The sequence below is a fragment of the Canis lupus genome, chromosome 19 (assembly GCF_048164855.1).
Source record: "Canis lupus baileyi chromosome 19, mCanLup2.hap1, whole genome shotgun sequence".
In the NCBI taxonomy this organism is placed as follows: domain Eukaryota; kingdom Metazoa; phylum Chordata; class Mammalia; order Carnivora; family Canidae; genus Canis; species Canis lupus.
Window position 1 is genome coordinate 56,708,681 of NC_132856.1, and position 20,131 is coordinate 56,728,811.

General features: G+C 54.4%; 1 protein-coding gene and 1 non-coding gene across 8 annotated transcripts in view; both read left to right on the forward strand.

Moving 5' to 3' along the window:
* Nucleotides 1-20,131, forward strand: part of DPP9 (dipeptidyl peptidase 9) — a 41,526-nt gene that overhangs the window by 14,855 nt on the left and 6,540 nt on the right. For 5 of the 7 annotated variants that reach the window (XM_072787727.1, XM_072787726.1, XM_072787728.1 and 2 more), the window contains 12 exons: nt 195-308; nt 3,354-3,482; nt 4,470-4,531; nt 6,001-6,101; nt 7,563-7,740; nt 7,913-8,075; nt 11,152-11,231; nt 14,340-14,492; nt 14,963-15,098; nt 16,693-16,838; nt 17,806-17,952; nt 19,439-19,591. In XM_072787727.1, the coding sequence (XP_072643828.1) occupies nt 195-308; nt 3,354-3,482; nt 4,470-4,531; nt 6,001-6,101; nt 7,563-7,740; nt 7,913-8,075; nt 11,152-11,231; nt 14,340-14,492; nt 14,963-15,098; nt 16,693-16,838; nt 17,806-17,952; nt 19,439-19,591 (1,562 nt within the window). Of the gene's footprint in view, nt 1-194; nt 309-3,353; nt 3,483-4,469; nt 4,532-6,000; nt 6,102-7,562; nt 7,741-7,912; nt 8,076-11,151; nt 11,232-14,339; nt 14,493-14,962; nt 15,099-16,692; nt 16,839-17,805; nt 17,953-19,438; nt 19,592-19,708; nt 19,844-20,131 lie in introns of all 7 variants that reach the window. The other 2 variants (XR_012012426.1, XM_072787729.1) reach the window with 2 other exon arrangements.
* Nucleotides 10,345-10,451, forward strand: LOC140611514 (U6 spliceosomal RNA). The gene has a single exon (XR_012012665.1). It is a non-coding gene; the product is annotated as a U6 spliceosomal RNA (small nuclear RNA).

Sequence of the window (20,131 nt, forward strand, 5' to 3'; positions counted from 1 at the left end):
GATGTTAGCTGCCTTGACTGCTTGAGGTTGTTCCTGGCATCGAATGGGTGGGGGCCAGGAATGTGGGTCAATCCCTCAGAGCACCAGACCCCCTCACCTATAGGATGTTCCAGCCTTGAATGTCTATAGTGCTTGGGGGTGAAGGCCTGCTCTGCACTTTGTTCCTCACCCAACCTGGTGCTCTCCCCATCCAGGTTCACCCAGTGTCCTTGATGACCCCAGGTCTGCAGGCGTGGCCACCTTTGTCATCCAGGAGGAATTTGACCGCTTCACTGGCTACTGGTGGTGCCCTGCGGCCTCCTGGGAGGGTAGGCACCTTTGTATTTATGAAAGCATATTCACCTGTGTTCTTTTGTGTGTGTGTGTGTGTGTGTGTGTGTTCTTCTTATTAACAGAGCTATAGTCTACCTGCTTTTCTGCTCTTTCCTCTTTTTATTTGAAACAAACTTCAGCAGCCTTTCTATCGATATTAGTGTTCCAAGCCATTTAGGCTGCTATGGCAGGACACCACAGACCCGAATGGCTGATAAGCAACAGACATTTATTTCTCCTGATTCTGGAGGCCAAAAATCCAAGGCCAAGGCACCAGAGATTCAGTATCTGTTGAGACCCTGCTTCCTGGTTCATGGACCACAGTCCTTTCCCTGTGTGCTTACTCTCTCATAAGGGCGCTCATCCCATTCATGGGGCTCCACCCTCATGATCTAAGCCCTTCCCAGAGGCCCTGCCTGCCCATACCATCACCTTGGGACAGGATTTGACCTTTGAATTTGGGGGGCATGAACCTTCAGTGCATTGCAGTCAGCACACAGGGAACTCTGATGCCACTAGAACCCTGGGGTGTGGATGGACCACAGTTTGTTTAACTAGTTCCATCCTGATGGATGCTTTGGTTGTTTCTGGATTTTCGTTTTGGTTTTGCTTTGTGTTGTAAACAGTGCCACAACGAACATCTTTGTGTATATGTTCTGACCTTCTGGGTGTTTCTCAGTGGTTCTTAACCAGGGACAGTTCTGCTCCCAGCAGGCACTGGGTGAAGTCTGGGGACATTTGTGGCTGTCACAACTGGGAAGCTACTGATATGGAGTGGAGAAGAACCAGGGGTGCTGCTCAGCATCCTATTGTGGCCAGGTTGGCCCTGCCCACAAAGCACAATCTGGCCCCAAATGTCAGCAGTGCCGAAGATCATGAATCCTGTCATGGAGAAAGTTCCAGCTACAAGAGAGCTGAGTTGAAGCTACACATGGCTTAATTCTTGATGAGTTTTGTCAACAGTTTATGGAAGAAGCCAGATCAGTGGGTCCTTTTGTATCTCTGTCTCTCTGCCTGCATACTATGTGGTTGTCTCATCTCTTCTGGCATTTAGTCAAGCCAAACCCATCTTCTAAGGGTGGGGGACTTGTTTCTGGCCTGTGCCGGTAGCATCAGACCCTCTTGTGCTAATTGATTTTTCTGTGGGTCTTCATGCTTCAGTGAGCTTTGGCAAAGCACACGGCAGTGACAGCTGTGCTTCCTGGGCACCAGGCTGCGACCTCCACTGTCAACCCTCTCTGCTGTGCACTGTTACCTTTAGTTCGGCCACCTAGTCCTTAAATTGACATAAAAGGAAGACTTTAGAGTTCTTAACCGTCAAGAGAAGTGAAACACTAAATCCTGTGCTGTAAAGAAGCCAGCACCATACACTGAAGTCGGCTCCTAGGAAAAAGAGGGGTCGCCAGCATGGGAGAGGCACCTGAGGCCTGTCCATCCTTCTGAGGGCCAGGCCGGCTTGCCTGTTATGGGACAGAACACTGTGACCTGTCCTTCTGGCTGGCCCAGGGTCTTCATTGCACTGCCATGCTGTGTGTGCCCCTATGGCCTATGCCTCTGGAACTAGGGCCCCGGGTCAGGTCATTTATCTGTGGTGCCCTGCAGTCCTGAATCATGTGGCTTCTTCGTCCTGGTCAATAGAAGGAGGTCATTGGCCAAGAGCAGGAAGTCTCTCCCTTAATACTCTGGACAACGGGACTGTATCATTGTCTGCTGGGGGCCGTCCGGGGTGCTGTGGGGTGTGGAGCAGCGTCCCTGACCTCTGCTTGATGTGTCACTTGAATTCTGACAACCACACAGGATGGCCCTGCTTGAGATCCAATGGCCTAGATGATCTCAAAGGTCCTTTCTCCCAATGCTGGTGTGGCTCAAAAAGCCCTATTAGGAAGCCCCACCCCCACCCCCTGAATGCTGCCACCATCAACCCTCCGGTGTGGCCCTCTCCCAGGCCTTACACCCACTGTCACCTCCTGTGCTGTGGAGGAACATGGAGGAACATGGCTTTTCTTAGACCATGGCAACCCAAGAATGTTCTTGCTGGTTGCCAAAGTTTGAGGCCCAGGAATCCTCCATGCGGAGCGGATGGACACAGCAGTCCTGGGCACTGGGTTTGAGCAGCCGGTCCCAAACCATATGGCCTCAGGCCAGCCACTCAGCCCCTCCAGTGCTCCGCCTGACCTGCAGGCTGGGCGGGGCTGGGCTGCTGGGTCTGGAGGCATCCCTGGTCCATCCATGGTGAGTCGTAGGGGAGTGTCCAGGAAACTGCACACAGGGCCGCATTTTCCCTTTCAGCAGCCTCAGAAGCTTTGGCGACAGGCTGCCTCCCCATGACGTAAGCGCTGCCAGCCCCACATTCCAGTCTAGACTATCACCACCCCGTGATTCACGGACTTCTCATAATGGTTTTTATCCTAAGCCTTTCTGAGCCATGTCCCATGTTACCCTGTGTGGGCCGCCAGAACAAAGCCCCGGATGGGGCGGCTCAACAGCAGGCATTCACTGTCCTGGTCCTGGAGGCAGGAAGTCAGATCAGGGTTCAGCGGGCCTGGCTCCTCCTGAGGCCGCTCTTGGTGTGCACGTGGCCGGCTTTTCCCTGTGTCCTCACGTGGTTGTCCCTCTAAGCATCTGTCTTCATCTCTTCTTTTAAGGACACCAGACAGACTGGATCAGGGCCTCTCTACTGACCTCATCTTAACTTGGTCATTTCTCTAAAGCCCTCTCCCTGAATCTAGCCCCATTCTGAGATTCTGGGGGTTCCCAACACAGGAATTCAGTGAGGACATAGTTCACAGCCTGTAACACCCCTTAGGGCCACCTCCCATGGTATTGTGTGCTGGGAATAGCTCAATTCTCATTCCCATCATCAGAGTGAGGAAACAAGCCCCAGGAAGAGATGTGACAGGGTCACAGTCTACTAAGCAGCAGAGCCAGGGTTTCAGGCCTGAGGCTCGTGCTCTTGTCTGGGCCCTGCTGTGCAGGAGAGGAGTGTGGGGTGGCAGCAGGGATGCCTAGCACCTTCAGCAGCTTCCTCTGCCCCTTCCCAGGTCCAGAAGGCTGTAAGACACTACGGATCCTGTACGAAGAGGTTGATGAGTCAGAGGTGGAGATCATTCACGTGCCCTCTCCCGCACTAGAAGAAAGGAAGACAGACTGCTACCGGTACCCCAGGACAGGTGAGGGCATCAGGCACCGGTCTGGGCCTCACAGAGCAGCCACGTGCCAACCTGGATACCCCACAGGACCCAGAGACACGGGCTGGGCTCAAGAACAATAGCAGCAGAACCAGTGCCACCATTGATGGTACCTGCTCTCTGCAAATCTCCAGATTTTTCCAGGAAATGGCTTAAACATTCTTGGAATTATTTAAAAATACTTAGTGAGCTGCACAAATTACACCCAGGGGCCAAATCCAGCCTATTTCTGACCTCCTTGGAAGCATGCGGTGGGCACCTGCTATGTGCTGTGCCTGAGATAGATCCTTCCAGTGATATTTGCAACCCCTGGTTTAAGTGGGAATGTCAGCCCCTCCACCTCCACTGGACAGATGGGAGAGCTGGCGCTCAGGTGCTGAGCTATGCACCCAGGTGCTGGGGCCATGCAGGCTAGAGTTGGGATTGATCACAGAAATAGCTGGAGCCTGACCCAAACCCACCTCTAGAAAGTGCCATTTGGTCATCCCAACCAATCAGCCGCCTTGCTCCCAACAGCTCAAGAACTCAGCAGAGTCATGTGGGACATGTGGACACCTTTCTGTATCATGATGATTTTATGGTAGTTGTGTCCTGCCTTTGCCACCAATTTTCAAGCTCTCCAAAAGCGGGGAGGCATGTTCCTGATGTTTGTGTCTCTCCACAACCTGCCTTCCTGCCGCAGCACAGGGTCTGGCCTGTGTTCTTAAATGGTAAAGATGGTTGTTACGGCACTATCAAGAACAAGGTCCAGGTTCAAAGTCAGAAAGGCCTGTCTGAGGGACTTTGTGCCTGGGCCAGAGGGGTGACGCACCCACGGAGAGACCTTTGGACACCCAGTCCCTTCCTCCCCGTCCCTCCCACACTGGCTTTGTTATGTTGCTGGGGTATCACCCCACTCTCCACCCCAACCCCTGCTCTGAGCTCTCGTGGGCGACACCTGCTGGACTCACCTCCTTTTCATTTCCGCAGGCAGCAAGAATCCCAAGATTGCCTTGAAGCTGGCCGAGTTTCAGACTGATAGTCAGGGCAAGGTGAGAGTGGCCAGGAGAAGCTTCTGGATGAGGAGAGGAGGGGCTGGGGTTGGTGTTGGAGATGGGTGGACAGTTAGGCGGCATCAGCAAGCCTCTTTCCCCCTTTCCAAGGCCAGGTGTTCTCGAACAGCTGAACCCGAAAAGGCACTGCTTCTGTAGCCCCATCACTCTGAGCCTCGGTCTCGAAAATGAGTGGTGAGCTTGGCCTCACCTGCCTCCACATGAGGAGGTGATGCTGATGAGTACCTTTGAGCGGAAGGTCCCATAAGGGTTTCCAGAACAGAGAGCTCCCCTGGGTAGTCATCCGGGGGACTCAACCTCCGACCCGGCTACTCCCCTCCCCCTCCCCAACATTTGGGCAGATCTACACATATGCTTCGTTGGAACTGTCAGTGCTCCAGTTACTTCTTGGTCACCTGGGGTCAGGACAAGTGTCCTCACCACCAAGGGAGCACTTGCTCAGGAACCCACAGCCAGGAGGGCGGAAAGGCTCTGATGGAGAAGGGCCAAGGGGCTGCCAGGTCTCAGAAGGGAAACAGCCACATGCCGGAGGTTTGAAACTCAGACAAGCTGAGGAAACCGTTGCAAATCTTTGTCAGAATGACTTTCTACATGAGGTTTCAAAAAGAGTGTAAGATAAGATACACTTATTTTTCATGATTTGGGGGTTAGGTTTTGGTTTGGGAATGATTAGGCCTTAACCAAATCCCTTCTCCACTCTTTACCTGAATGTTCTGGCATTTTCACATACACCTGACATTAGGTAGCTTTGCTGAACCCCTACCAGCTGTTTTAAGTGGTGCCTGGCCCGTCGGACTGGCGGGGTCCTGAGGTGGGCATGGGTGGTACCAGGCAGTTGGGAGCTGCTGGTAAGGGCACGTGGGGGCGTGGGTGTAGGTCACGCCAAGGCCCTGCCTGCTTTTCTTCCATTGTTTTCTGGACGGGATGCCCCGGCAGCTTAGCAACCAGAAGTCACGTTGCCCAAGGCCACCTGGCACTGCAGTGACCGCCCAGACCAGAGCCCTTGGGTTCTAGCCAGCAGGCTATCATGAGCTTAAGCGACAGAAGTGTATGTCTCCTGGCTCCAGAGGCTAAAAGTCTGATAGCAAGGTGTGGGCAGGGCTAGGAGTCTCCTCCCGGCCCATCTCCTCGCCCTGTAGATGGCCGCTGCCTCCCTGCATTTTGTCATGAGGCAACTCTCCCTATGTGGCGCCTGAGTCCGCGCTTCCCCCTTATTACAGGGGGACCGCTCCTTTTGTTGGATAGGGGCCGCCCTATTCTAGCACCACCTTACCTGATTATACCTGAGACCACCCTGTTTCCAAATCAGGCCCCACTGGGAGTTAACCAGGAGCCAGGACTCCACCCCTGAGACTTGGGGGACACAGTGTTCCCTCCAGAAGCAGCCATCTCCTCCTGGGCAGCATGTGGTCAGGCCAGGGTGTGACCCAAGTCTGCTTTGCCTTTAGATCGTGGCGACACGAGAGAAGGAGCTGGTGCAGCCCTTCAGCGTGCTCTTCCCCAAGGTGGAGTACATCGCCAGGGCCGGGTGGACCCGGGACGGCAAGTAGTGAGTGTCGCCAGCGGGAAGCGGAGCTTTCCTTGTCACTCCTGTGTGACCCTTTTGCTACATTGAGGGCAGATCTCTAAACGGGGCCCCAGACCACTGCCTACAGGCCAAATCCAGCCTGATGCCTTTTTTGGTATGGCCCACGAGCTGAGAACAGCTTTGGTGCTTTTAAATGATCAGGGGTAAACAAAATCCAAGGGAGGAGAGTATTTCATCACGCGTGAAAATGATACAAACTCCTCGTTTCAGTGTCCGTAAATAAAGTTTCACCGGCACATGGCCACATTTTTTTGTGTACAGATTGTCTGTAGCTGCTTTCACACTATGTTGGCAGGGTTGACATTGCCAGAGAAACTGTGTGGCCCACAAAGCTGAAATGTTCACCCACTGATCCTTTGAAAGGCAAAGCGTACTTCTCCGGCTCCACACACTCATCCCCGAGGCAGCCTGGACTGAGCCTCCTTGCCTTTGGCAGGCTGTGGGCTCCGGCTGGACTGGCATGTCCCCGTGGCGTCATTTGCTGGTTTGGTTTCCATTATTCTCTCTTTATATTGAGATCCAGCTTCCCCACCTGCAGTACTGACAGGTCTCTGTTTCAAATAGGTTGTCCATTTACAGTTGAGAAAGGTACAGAAACTTTTTTTTTCTCAATTTTTGAAAGTTCTGCTTTTTTTTTTTTTTAATATTATTCATGAGAGACACAGAGAGAGAGGCAGAGACACAGGCAGAGGGAGAAGCAGGCTCCCTGTGGAGAGCCAGATGTGAGACTCGATCCTAGGACCCCAGGATCATGACCTGAACTGAAGGCAGATGCTCAACCCCTGAAGCCCCCGAGGCAGTCCTTAAAAGCTGTTTCAAAGCAGTTGTTTTGAGGACAGAATATACCTGACAAAGTAGCTCCCAACAGGATTTTTTTTTAAATAATCTCTACACCAGTGTGGGACTTGAACTCACAACCCTGAGATCAAGAGTCACACCCTCCACGGATTGAGCCAGCCAGGTGCCCTCCCCCTGCCCCGCAACAGGATTTTTTTTTTTTAAGTTGCTGATTGCTTCCATCCCAAGTCCTTAAGAATTCATGTTCAACAGAATAAATAATTTATTTCCCAAAGAAAGGAAGAAAGACAGAACACTGTTGTTCAGAGCAACAGGAAGTAAACAATAGCGTATGCGGGCTGAGGATTTGGCAGAAATTGCAAACGTTCTTGAAATGCTGCTGTAAGGTCTAATGATACCAAGATGTTTCCAGAATAGTTGGTTTATAGAGTTCTGTCGCCCGTCACGTCTCCCCAGAGGGCACGTGCTAGCCAGGAGACCTTTGTGTGCTGTGGGGTTGCTTGGTCAACGGTGGCAAAAGAAGGATGGTTCTGGTCCCACATGTTCGGGAAGTGAGGCGTCTGTCCCCCGGCTCCCCCGCTGGGCCCTGAGGCCTTCGGTTGCTCTCTCATCTTGCTCTCTCAGTGCCTGGGCTATGTTCCTGGACCGGCCCCAGCAGCGGCTCCAGCTCGTCCTACTGCCTCCAGCCCTGTTCATCCCCACCACCGAGAACGAGGAGGAGCGGGTGGCCTTCGCCAGAGCAGTGCCCAGGAACATCCAGCCGCACGTAGTGTACGAGGAGGTCACCGATGTGTGGATCAACGTAAGGGTGGGGAGATGCCGGGTGTGCATGCCCCCTGGGCCCCCAGATCCTCAATGGGGTGGGGCAGGGAGGGCGGAGTCCCTGGGGGGGTGGTTGGATTGCCCTCCATGTGAGTCCAGCCAACTGGCAAAGCCCCACCTTCTGATGCATCTTCTCTCTTCTTCCCGGACAGGTGCACGACATCTTCTATCCCTTCCCCCAGTCAGAGGGAGAGGATGAGCTCTGCTTCATCCGTGCCAACGAGTGCAAGACTGGCTTCTGCCACTTGTACAAGGTCACCGCCATCTTAAAGCCCAGTGGCTACGACTGGAGTGAGCCTCTCAGCCCTGGGGAAGGTGAGCAAAGCCTGACTAACACCACTGCTCACCCAGTCGGCCGTCTGTGGCCCAGTGCACTGCTTGCTCACTGACCCCGCCCTGTGACCAGCCCCATGAGGCGGGGGCAGTAAGAGTAAAGAACCAGCCTTTCCCGAACATCATTCATGGTCTGGTGGGGGTTGTTATAGCCAACTGTCCGTTCAGTCAGTGGTATCTATTTAGCTCCTACCATGCTCCAGGCCTGTCTCACACCAGGGGTTGGCTCAACACGGCCAGAGATCAAATTCAGCCCACTACCTGTCTTTGTAAATAAAGTTCTATTGGCACATGGTCACATTCATTTATGGATTGATTGTGGCTGATTTCATGCCACAATGACAGAGTTGAGAAGTGTGACATAGATTTTGCAAGGCTGAAAATGTTGGCTATCTGGCCCTTTATAGGAAAAGTGGCCAACCCCTGCTCTAGGTGTCAGGGGTATAATTACAAAAAGAGGAAAGAAATCTCTGCTCTTATGGAACTCCCTAGTGGAGGAAATGAGCAATAATCCAAAAATAATTGAGAGTAATGAGCATGGTGGTAGATGCAACAGGACAATAGGTTAGAGAGTGAGAGGCTTTCTTTCTAGCTCTGGAGGTCAAGGGACCTCTCTGGATAACATGTTCTGGAGCAGAGACCTGGAACAGGTAGCAGAGGCGGCTAGCCACATAGATCATTCCAGGTTAATGGCACAGCCTGTGCAAAGGTCCTGGGGCAGTAGCTGCCTGGTGTGTTGGCAGAGCAGTGAGGAGGCCCTTGTGGCTGGAGCAGAGTGAGTGAAGGAGAGATGGGGAGGGGAAGGCAGAGAGGGAACCGGGCAGGTCATGTAGGGGGTTGGGGGCCTCAAGGAGGACTTGGGCTTTTATTCCATTGCTATTAGCTTAAAGCCATTCCTGGGGCTGCTGTGTGGAGGGGTCAGGAGAAGTGACAAGGATGGGTCGTGGCAGCAGGCTGGGCTAACCCAGGTGGATTCGATTCTGAATGAACTTTGACCTCTATGTCACCACAGTTTGCTGGTTGTAGGGTGCGAGAGAGAAAGAAGAAAGGCACAGGTGCCTGGAAGGTTTCTGGAGGGTCAGTGTGAGGCAGAAAGACTCTGAGAGGGACAGTTTCAGGAAATGTCCAGTTGGGGTTTGGATGTGTTCACATTGAAGTGCCCGAGAGTGGACATGCTGCGTGGGCAGGTCCTGGCACCTGGAGTTCCAGGGAGCAGAATGCATTTGCAGTGGGTGTTGGGCGTCCTCACACAGATGGGATCTCAGCCTTGAGACAGGACGGAGCACCAAAAGGCCGAGTCTGGGCGAGGAAGCATTGTGGGCTGAGAGCCAAACCAGGATGCCTCAGGCGCTCCCCCCACTATGCGGACCCTGGGCCAGCTTGTCCTCCGTGGGGGCGTCCTGGGCTCTGTGGGGGATTGAGCAGCATCCTGACCCCCCACCCACTCAGTGCCAGGAACACCCGTGATCGTGACAGCCCCAGATGTCCCCAGACATTGCCCAGTGTCCCCTAGCGCAGGATCATCCCAGGGGAGCCCCACATTTTAGAGGCAGCCCCACAAACAAGCCCGAGGCTGTGCAGCATGGGGCATGGAGGCTGGAGAGTGTGTGGTGTCCAGGGAAGCCAAGCCCAGGGATCAGGAACAGGCGAAGCCACGAGCTGCCAGGCGTCCAGTAAGAAGGAGCTAGAGGAGTGACTGCTGTCTTGGGATGTTGTCACTGCTGTCTTGGGGTGTCCTGCAGTCCACACAGGCTAGCTAGGCCATCTCCAAGGTGGGTTTTCTGTGGCTCTTCTGTGTTGTGCTTTTCCCTCTATCTGACTAAGCTGGCACCACCTAATCTAACCTTGGGAGACCTCAGTGGGCACATCCTCGTTCAGCCTCTGGTGGTCGCTGGGTGGAGCTCCTGCCTCTGCCCATCCTGTGCGGGTCCAGTGGCATTCCCAGCCGGCACTTACTGTCCTGTGGCTTGGGACTGCTAGGTGGCAGTTGGTCGGCCGAGAAGGCAAGACCTTGGTCACTTTGGACCAAAAGGCAGGAGTCCTTTAAAGGAGCCCATTGGCGTGCCTGGAGAAGAGGGAGGAGGGTCAGGAGCACCGAGGGAGGGTGCGGCTGGCTGTCAGCTGGTTCCCCCCGGAGGGGCAGGAGAATCGAGCAGAAGCAGGGCTCTTCCAGTGGCCACATGTGGTTCTGCTCCCCACCCTGCACGTTCTCTGAGGCATGATGGAACGGCGCCGGTCCAGATTTGAACGAGTGCTCCCTTCAGGAGCACACACACTAATGCTGGAACTGTACAGAGAAGATGAGCGTGGCCTCTGTGCAAGGATGACATGCAAATTCGTGAAGCGTTCCATGTTTAAAACAAAAAATCTGAGCGACAAATCAGCCATGTCCAGCCTCCATGTGAGTGAGGGACACGGGAGGAGCCTCCCACCCTCCCAGATCCAGCTGTGACCAGTCCCTGGGCCCAGATGCCTGTACCAGGAGTCCATGTCTGCCAAACTGGTGTCATTTGTGCACAGAATGAAACAGCCATCACTCGTAAACTGTCTTAATAAATTTGTGATGTGTGTCAGCAGGCAGCCCGTAGTTCTTTACCTGGTGGAAATTCAAAAGTGAGATCTACCCAAAAACAACAACAACAACACAGCAATCCAAAATCTGACATAAGAACTCAGCTGAGCCTTTGCTCAGCCAAAGTGTTGTGACCAAGCTCTGGTTCTCCAAAATCCTAACATGTTCTAGGAGGTCACAGGTTGAGAGCCCAGAAGGTGGATGGTTTGGCCTCGGCAGGGTTCTAAAATCGGTGCTTCCAATAAAAGCGCAGCTGTCTGGTTTTCCCTGGGAGACGCTGGAACCTGCACACAGCCGCCATGGCCAGTGGGGCGCATCCCTGCCCCATACTACATCTGGGGCCCGGCCAGCTCAATCTCGTCTCCCACGTGGCCTGGCTTGGGGGTCTCTGACAAGTTTGCTCAGATGGAGTTTGGCCTCAGGGCCTTTAAGTCCCCTTCACGGCTGCCTGGGGCCCCCTTCAACTCTTCCTTTCCTTACTTCTAGATGAATTTAAATGCCCCATCAAGGAGGAGATCGCGCTGACTAGCGGTGAATGGGAGGTTTTGGCAAGGCACGGCTCCAAGGTACCAGAATCTCTTTGCAACCCTCCCCACCCGCCCTGCACGCACGCGCACTCCAGCTTCCCTGCAGACCCTGTGTGCCTGTGGCTTCTCTCTTCCCTCCTGGCTGCGCCTGCCTCCTGCTCTGCTCCACTCAGCTCCGTCCACTGCTCCAGCATGCCCTGGGCCGTAGAGCTCTGGTTCTGGCCAGCTGGAGACAACCCCAGTCCGGGAAGTGGGGCCTGCTCTGTGCACCTGTTGCAGTCCGTTAGCCTTCTCCCACTCCATGAAACCACCTCTCCCTGGGACGCTTTGCCTACCGTGGGATTGCCCTGCAGCTTCCAACTGGGGCTTGCCCTGACGTCTGTCCCCGGGAGGTTTGGGAACAAGGATGCAGCTGCAGAGACAAGCGGTGTACCTTCCACTCACCCAAATGCACCATCATAAAAATGTGGCAGGACTTGCATCTGACCAAAACTTCTTCATCAGGGTCCAATTCTACAAAATTCCAAATTTTATGGAGAGAGCTCTTAATCAGACTTCCGGATCCCTACCTCACACCAGCATAAATGCCTCCTGGACCAAAGACAGACGTTAGAGATGTTAGCACGCATGTGTGTATCATAGAGCTGTTTATGCAGTGGGAAATAGTGGTCAGTGAACACTAGAGTGAGCCCTCAAGGAGTGACTTCGGTATGTCCAGGTTGCACAGATCCAGGTGTTGAGTATAGCATAACCACACCTGACAGAGTGCCCTGTCACTGACTTGGAAAGATGTCCCTGTGAATTGTTGGAACAGAAGCAAGGTGTGAGATGTGATTCTGTTAGATTTCACGTTCACCTCCTATTTGTGAGGCGAGCCGGGGGGTCGGGTACCAAAAGGTTAAAGGTTGCCTCCTCATTTGCTCTGCTGTGGTTGATTCTTGCTAAGAGGCACCCCTGAGCCCACAGCCTAGCCCTGCCCCTCAGTAGCTGTGCTCCCGTTCCCGTTCCTCATCTGTCAGATGGGGTGGTCGGGGAGCTCTGATCCCATCTTCACGGCAGTCTCTTCCCCCTCAGCCCTGCCCATATCTAGGCGTCCCGGGCACTGTGGGATGGCAGCAGCCTTCCCCATCCCACCCATCCCAGGTATAACAACCACAGATGTCCCCAGATGTTGCTAAATGTACCTGGCGGGGAAGGGGGTGGGCAGGACCGCCCCGATGAGGACCCTACCTTAGAGTAACCCGAAGCCCCCAGTGTAACATCTGGTAGACCCACCAACTAGAACTCTGCCCTTTCTCAACCACTGTGGGCCTTGTGGCTCTTACACACCTGGGTTTTTATCCAGACATTAAAGAACAAAAGTCAAAAAAACCACAGCAGCATTTAAAAAAATTTTTTTAATTCTTAACTGAAGTATCATTGACAACACAGCAACATGTTAAACGTTACAAGGGGAAAGACTGGCCTCTCATGTCCCCTCCAGCTCTGAGCCACCTGCACTATTTGGGGTCCTGGGGGGGGGGGTCCAGGCACCTGGGGAGCGCCTCCTTCCACGTGTGCATCTTCTCACATGGTCCTTGTGACAAAACTGCAAGCGACCGTGTGTGGTTGGTTTTCCAGCAACATTCTGTTTCTAGAAAACCTGCATTCATTTTAAAAGGACAGCAACAAAGGATACATCAGCGTTTGTTGTACAAACTGAACCATTCTAGGTAACCCTACATTAGGGATATCCCCACTCCAGGCTCCTGAAGACTCTTCCCGTCAGAGGTGGCTGAACCCCGCGACAACCCCAGCAGAGTGTTTTTGTTTGCACACATCTCCACAGGATGTTGGGGTTTTTTTATTTTGTTTCTTAAATTTTATTTATTTACTTAAGTCATCTCTGCCCTCAACATGGGGCTCGAACCCACAACCCCAAGATCAAGAGTCACACACTCCAACTGAGCTAGAGAATTGGGCTGTAATTTTGTGGGGGGTTTTTTTGTGTGGTTTTTTTTTTTAATTTTTATTTATTTATGATAGTCACAGAGAGAGAGAGAGAGAGGCAGAGACATAGGCAAAGGGAGAAGCAGGCTCCATGCAGCGGGAGCCCGACGCGCCACCCAGGGATCCCTGGGCTGTAATTTTGAAGCCAGTCTGTCTTTTTGGACATTCTCAAGTCATCACTTTTTTTTTTTTTTAAGATTTTTTTTTTTAATTTTTATTTATTTATGATAGTCACAGAGAGAGAGAGAGAGAGGCAGAGACACAGGCAGAGGGAGAAGCAGGCTCCATGCACCGGGAGCCCGATGTAGGATTCGATCCTGGGTCTCCAGGATCGTGCCCTGGGCCAAAGGCAGGCACTAAACCGCTGCGCCACCCAGGGATCCCTCAAGTCATCACTTTTGTTTAACAATAAGAACACAGCATGTTTGTCCTTCCACTTGAAGTCACCCCTCAAGCGAAGCCCTTAGGAACAGTTCCCTGGAACATAATTGCTGCATCAGAGAACATACCCTCTTTAAGTGTTTTACCTCTGTGTAGCCAGTTTGGCCCCAGAAAGGCAGTGGCTCTTCTGATCCCTGGAGCAGGTTTCCTTCCTGTTCTTCCCGAGGGCTCATCACATAACCGCACACTGTGACGGGGGTTCACCCAAGAAGCAGCCGGCACAGGGAGTTGCCGCCTCTGAGCCCCAAGCACCGGGTCAGAAGGGTGGGCTGACCTCTTGGGGACCAAGGGCAAGGGGCTGGTGGGTCCTCCAGCATAGGCCAGTCCCTCCCTCAGCCTCGGTCCCAGGCACTGAGCCCTCTGCTCTGTACTCGCAGCTCTGAGCACTCCCAGAAGGGCTGTCTGGGGTTGGCCTTCTGATTTTAAGTCCTACCAGGGGAACTGCAGTGAGCGCAGCTAGATCGCCGTCCGCACCCGCCCCGCCCAGGCTGAGGAGCGCTTCTCTCCCAGCTAACTTTTCCTGCCAGTGGGCGAAAGCCAGTGGAGAGATCAAATCTTGCCACAGAACTCTGAGCCATCCCTGTGGGGACAGGAACAAAGGCCTGGGTCCCTCCACTGGGTGTCCGCCTCCTCCCCCAGCCACTGTGGGAGCAAAGGCATGGGAAATGCCAGGCCGGGCCTGGGGCTGCTTCACGAGGAGCCCCTGTGCCCCCACAGATCTGGGTCAACGAGGAGACGAAGCTGGTGTACTTCCAAGGTACAAAGGACACGCCCCTGGAGCACCACCTCTACGTGGTCAGCTATGAGTCGGCAGGCGAGATCGTGCGCCTTACCACACCCGGCTTCTCCCACAGCTGCTCCATGAGCCAGGTGGGCACTCTCTAGATGTGCCTGATGGCACCATTCTGGCACCCACCCTTAGCCTGTCAGAACATTCTAGAATGTCAAGCAGCGAATGTGCACCAGGCTACTTCCAGTCCAGGGCAAGCATTTGATAGCAGTCTGTGCACTGTAGAACCAGCAACGTGAGCAGGCTCTGACATCAGAAGGATCAGGGTATAACCTTGGTTTGGTCAGTTACCATCGAGGGTGACGGGTGGGGGGAAGTGGGGGATCCCTGGCCAGGGAACAGATTCCTCTTGGCCTCCATTTGCTTATCTGTGAAATGGTGGGGGGTACTAGCACCCATGTGAGTAGAAGAGCATTGAAGTTTAAACAAGTGAGCACACAGGGTAGACAGTACATAGGTTTGTGGGTGATGGGGGCGGAAGGAGCCAAAGCAGACTGGGAGGTCAGGAAGGACGCATCGTGCAGTGCTCAGCGCCCCGTCCTGCCCACAGAATTTCGACATGTTCATCAGCCACTACAGCAGCGTGGGCACACCACCCTGCGTGCACGTCTATAAGCTGAGCGGCCCTGATGATGACCCTCTGCACAAGCAGCCCCGCTTCTGGGCCAGCATGATGGAGGCGGCCAGTGAGTAGCCCTGCACCCCTGGGGACCTTGACCGAGTCTCTCCTGCCCACCATCCCTGGGAGCCTCCACTTGCCTGTTTGTAAAATGGGGTGTGGCCCTGTTAAAAAGCACTGGCAAGCAGGGGCCGTTCTAGCAGCTTCAAGGCAGCAAGTGGCCCAGTGGCCCCATCTGTCCTGTAGGCCCTGCCACCTGGGACAGTCTCTAACTCCTGTGCTGTGGTTAAGGACGGTGTGACACAGCACAGATGCAGTTCATGATCAGCTGCCTGACACAGGGAGTCCCTACAGGGGGCCTCTCCTCATCCTTGGGCAGCTGTCTCCATGGGCATCTGCACAGGGCACATATTCCGATGCATTTGTGGAAGGAGCCAGGGGGGTTGGGCATGAGCACAGCCTCAGGAAACTAGAGGCAACTTGCCAATTTGTCCTGGAGCCTGAAGGGTGGCCTGGACTCTGCTCAGGTGACCCCAGATTCCACTGCTGGCTCCAGAACCATAGGCACGTCGCTTAGTCTCCCTCAGTGTGTCCTCTATGAAACAGTCCCATGGCAGGCAGTCTGTGGGATGAAAACTGAACACTCCGTACAGTGCCTGGCACACAGGAATCATGCACTAAAAAGGACACCCTTCCCTGACCCCAGAGTTGCCACTTGCTAGATTTCCAGAACATTCTAGGAAATAAGAATCCCTGGCGTTTGTGGGCTGGAAAGCATCTTGTTACATCATCGCCCTCTGAGACCTGGTATAAATCTCCAGCCAGAAGCTCACTCAGTCTAGGACTCTCCCCACATCACCACAGGACATGACAGAGCGGGAACCCTGGTCCCAGTTTTACAGATAAAACCAAGAGAAGGGTGGGTCTTACCCAGGCACCCAGCAAGAGGGCAGCGGTGGGAAGTGCGGTGTCTTGGTGCCCAGCTCTGGGCTTGCAGGCAGGTGGACCGAGGCACCACGTCCGGACACTCCCAGTCTTGGCGTGTTTGTAGATCACCTCTACAAGAAGTCAGCCAACACGGCCTACGTGCCACGCCTGGCCACTCCCGGTCATTTAGGTACTGTCAACGGCTACACTGGGGCCCCAGCAGCAAAGCCATGTAGTTAAGATGCAGACAAAACTCATGGCAGTTGTGGTATAAGTGACTCCCAACCCACTTGACAGTTAACTTAATTTTCTTTTAAAGTGACTTCCTCCATTTACCTAAATAAACGTTCAAGATAAGCTTAAAGAAAGACTTCTGCACTGTCATGATTGGAAAACCAATGTTATTGCTTGGCAGAAATAAAGGTGAACATCAGAAGCAGATGATAAGACTGGCTGTTACTCAAATCCCAGAGGCATTGCCACCCCCATAGGAGATCAGATCAGCAGGTGTCGGGGGGGGCTGCTGGGGACTGCAGCCTGCCACACACACACTCCTGGGACCAGAGACTTTTGTGGCCCTTGGATTCAGATTTAAACCATCAGAAAGCACAGAAGGCAGTGCCTCCTGTTTACTCTCTGCAGTCAAAGGCCAGGCAGTGGACTGTGGGTTTCAGCCAGATGTGCTTCCCTGGGGCACTCTGGCCCAAAAAGCCATAGCCATTCTGTCTCTACAGGCTGCCCCCCGGATTACGTGCCCCCGGAAATCTTCCATTTCCACACGCGGTCAGACGTGCGGCTCTACGGCATGATCTACAAGCCCCACGCTGTGCAGCCAGGAAAGAAGCACCCCACTGTCCTCTTTGTTTATGGAGGCCCCCAGGTGGGTGCCAGCCCTCCTCCCCACACACCCCCTTCTTTCATGCCAAGACTTGAGTGCCATCCAGGCTAGAAGAAGGGTTAATGCAAGCAGGGGGTCCCCTCCTCACTGATCACACAGGGTTCTTGGGGTCCGAGCCCTCCTGCCTCTGAATCTCTATACACCCCACCCTCTCATACAACTCCCTTCCCCCTGCTGATGCTCCCTTGTCCCTCTGGGAAACCTCCCCTAGCCCCCAGGTATCCCATCTGGTCCACCTGCCCAGCAGTGACCCACTGTCACCCTTGATCACTGATCTTGGGATAGCAGAAGCCATGGACCCTGGGCCCAGTTCTCTGAGGAGACAAGACAGGTCCAGGCAGGCAGATTGGTTGGGGACCATCTAAGATAGCAGTTTCTCACCCGGGGGTATTCTGTACCCCAGGGAACACTTGCCGGTGTCCAGGGACATTTGTAGTCTTCATGGCCACAGTGGGGGCCTGGGACAGTCAACCCCCTGCAGTACCTGCCATGGCAGAGACTGATAAGTCTCCAAACATCAGTAGTGCCAAAGTGAGGAACTGCTTTAAGTCAAGGTAACTCCGAGAACACAACTGCCTGCCACCACTGGTTTTTATCTGTTTTTAGAGAAAACTGCAGTAGAAAGGAGGCAAAACGTGTCTCAAAAAATAAGGGAGTAATTCCAGACAGGCCCATGGCAGAGGTCCCGGCTGAGGAGGGAGCCCATCCTAAGCACAGACCTGGTACAGAGTGGGCCCCTGCCTGACGTAGGCTACAAGGTGGCTAGAACCCTACCAGGGTCATGCATAGCCTTCACAGTAAAGGACAAGAGTCTTGATGAAACTGTGAGACCCCCGGCCCCATCCCACCTGCCTCTGGCCCATCCAGCCCCTCCTGCCTGGTATCTCACACTGGAATCCTTGCCACCCATCCTAAAGCTCCATGTCCTCTCCTCACTTTCCCCTTACAGGTGCAGCTGGTGAATAACTCCTTCAAAGGAATCAAGTATTTGCGGCTCAACACGCTGGCGTCCCTGGGCTATGCCGTGGTCGTGATCGATGGCAGGGGCTCGTGTCAGCGAGGGCTTCGGTTCGAAGGGGCCCTGAAAAACCAAATGGTAACATCTCTTCACAGTTTCTCTGGGCCTTTCCTGTATGGTCAGGGGAGCCCTGGGGCTTGGGGGCAGCTCTGGAACACCTCCTCAAGGGCATTCCTGGCCGGATGGCAGGCATTAGTAGGGCGGACTCTTGGAACCAAGGAAAATGTCCACTCTGATGCTCTGCTCTGAGCCACAGCCCATGGCGAGACAGGTATCCACACATCCCACCTGGTGCCTGAGGCCCAGATGAGCCAGACATAACAGTATAGGTGCCATCAGCAGGAAGTCCCAACAGCTGGAACAGACAGGGACTGGTGGCTGTAGAAGTGGTACTAATGGTAATGGTGGTGGTGGTGGTAATGAAGATGAGGATGATGGTGAAGGATGGTGGTGGTGGTGAGGATGGAGATGGAGATGATGGTGGTGGTGGTGGTGGTGGTGGTAAGGATGGAGATGATGGTGGTGGTGGTGGTGAGGATGGAGATGATTGTGGAGGGTGGTGGAAGAAGTGATGAGAAGAGATAGTGGTGATAGCAGGAATAACGGTGGTGGTTGTGGGCGAGGATGGAGATGGTGATGGTGATGCGGATGGAGAAGATGGAGGGTGTGGTATAAGTGATGAGGAGAGGTGGTGATGATGGTGGGAATGATGGTGGTGGTTATGGTGAGGATGGAGACGGTGGTGATGAGGATGCAGATGATGGTGATGATGAGAATGGTGGTGGTGATGGTGGTGATGGTGGAGATGATGATGGAGGGTGGTGGTGATGGGAATGATGGTGGTGGTGGTGATGAGGAAGATAGAGATGATGATGGTGGTGGAAGTGATGAGAAGAGATGGTGGTGATGGTGGGAATGATTGTGGTGGTGATGGAGTTGATGGTGGAGGATGGTGGTAGAGGTGATGAGAATGGAGACGGTGGTGATGATGGGAATGATGATGGTGGAGGGTAGTGGTGGTGGTGGAGGATGATGGTGGTGATGATGGGCATGATGGTGGTGGTGGTGGTGGTGGTGGTGGTGATGAAGATGGAGATGATGGTGGTGATGGTGGCAATGATGGTGAAGGTGATAAGAATGGAGATGATGGTGGAGGACAGTGATAATAGTGAGGATGGAGGTGATGAGGATGATGACGGTGATGACACCTGCTGTTTATCGAGCCTTATCATGTGCCAGGCCTCTGAGTACAGGACACTCACCACCTCGGTTCCTCCTCATGCCCACTGTAAAGTGGTCCCATTCATGTTGACGTCCTATTTTAGGGATGAGGAAACTGAGGCCCAGGAGGGGAGATGTGACTTTCTCCGGGTCAGCCAGGAGGTGGCAGGGCGGGGCTGGTGCTGGGCCTGTCTGACCACTGCCCCCGAGAGCAGGTTGGGACAGGGTCTGGAGAGATGGGTACCTTCCAGAGAGCTGTTTTTGGTATACAAGGGACAGAAGTGGGACAGCAGGGCTCGCACACGGAAGAGGCCTCTGAGAGGTGCCTGGCCTCATCCCTCAGGGCCAGGTGGAGATCGAGGACCAGGTGGAGGGCTTGCAGTTTGTGGCCGAGAAGTATGGCTTCATCGACCTGAGCCGAGTTGCCATCCACGGGTGGTCGTACGGAGGCTTCCTCTCGCTCATGGGGCTGATCCATAAGCCCCAAGTGTTCAAGGTGGGTCCCACCCCGTCCCCCTCCTGTTTGCGGGCACCCGCCTGTGCCCCTCGGAGCCCGCCCCCCCGGAGAGGCATCTCGGCAGGGGCCTTGCCACGTGGCTGTTTCTCCCCGCAGCAGCCCCATGGGGCCGAGCCCCCCTCCTCATTGCCCGCCACTGCTGACCCCAGGATGGCATCCGGCTGCACAAAACCCCGCCAGCAGCTCTCTGTGGGAGGCTGAGCCCGGGACCCCGGCCTCGGATGGGCAGAGGTGGGGCATGGTGTGAAGAGCGTCGGGGGAGGGGCCCCCAGGCCGGCCCCACTGGCAGGGCACCGCGGGGCGGCGATGAGGAGGAGGAGGCAGGAAGGCAGTGGGACCAGGGAGGGGCCGAGCCCGGCCTGAACGCACTCGTTCAGCTCACCCGCCCTCCCTCGACAACGCACGATCCACGGGGGACACGGTCTGAGGGCCCCTCCCCTGCCAGTCCCCGTGTGCATGTCCGCTCCTCATGTCCTTCGGGGGAGGCCCCGGGACAGCCGGCAGGCCAGTGAGGGCTCC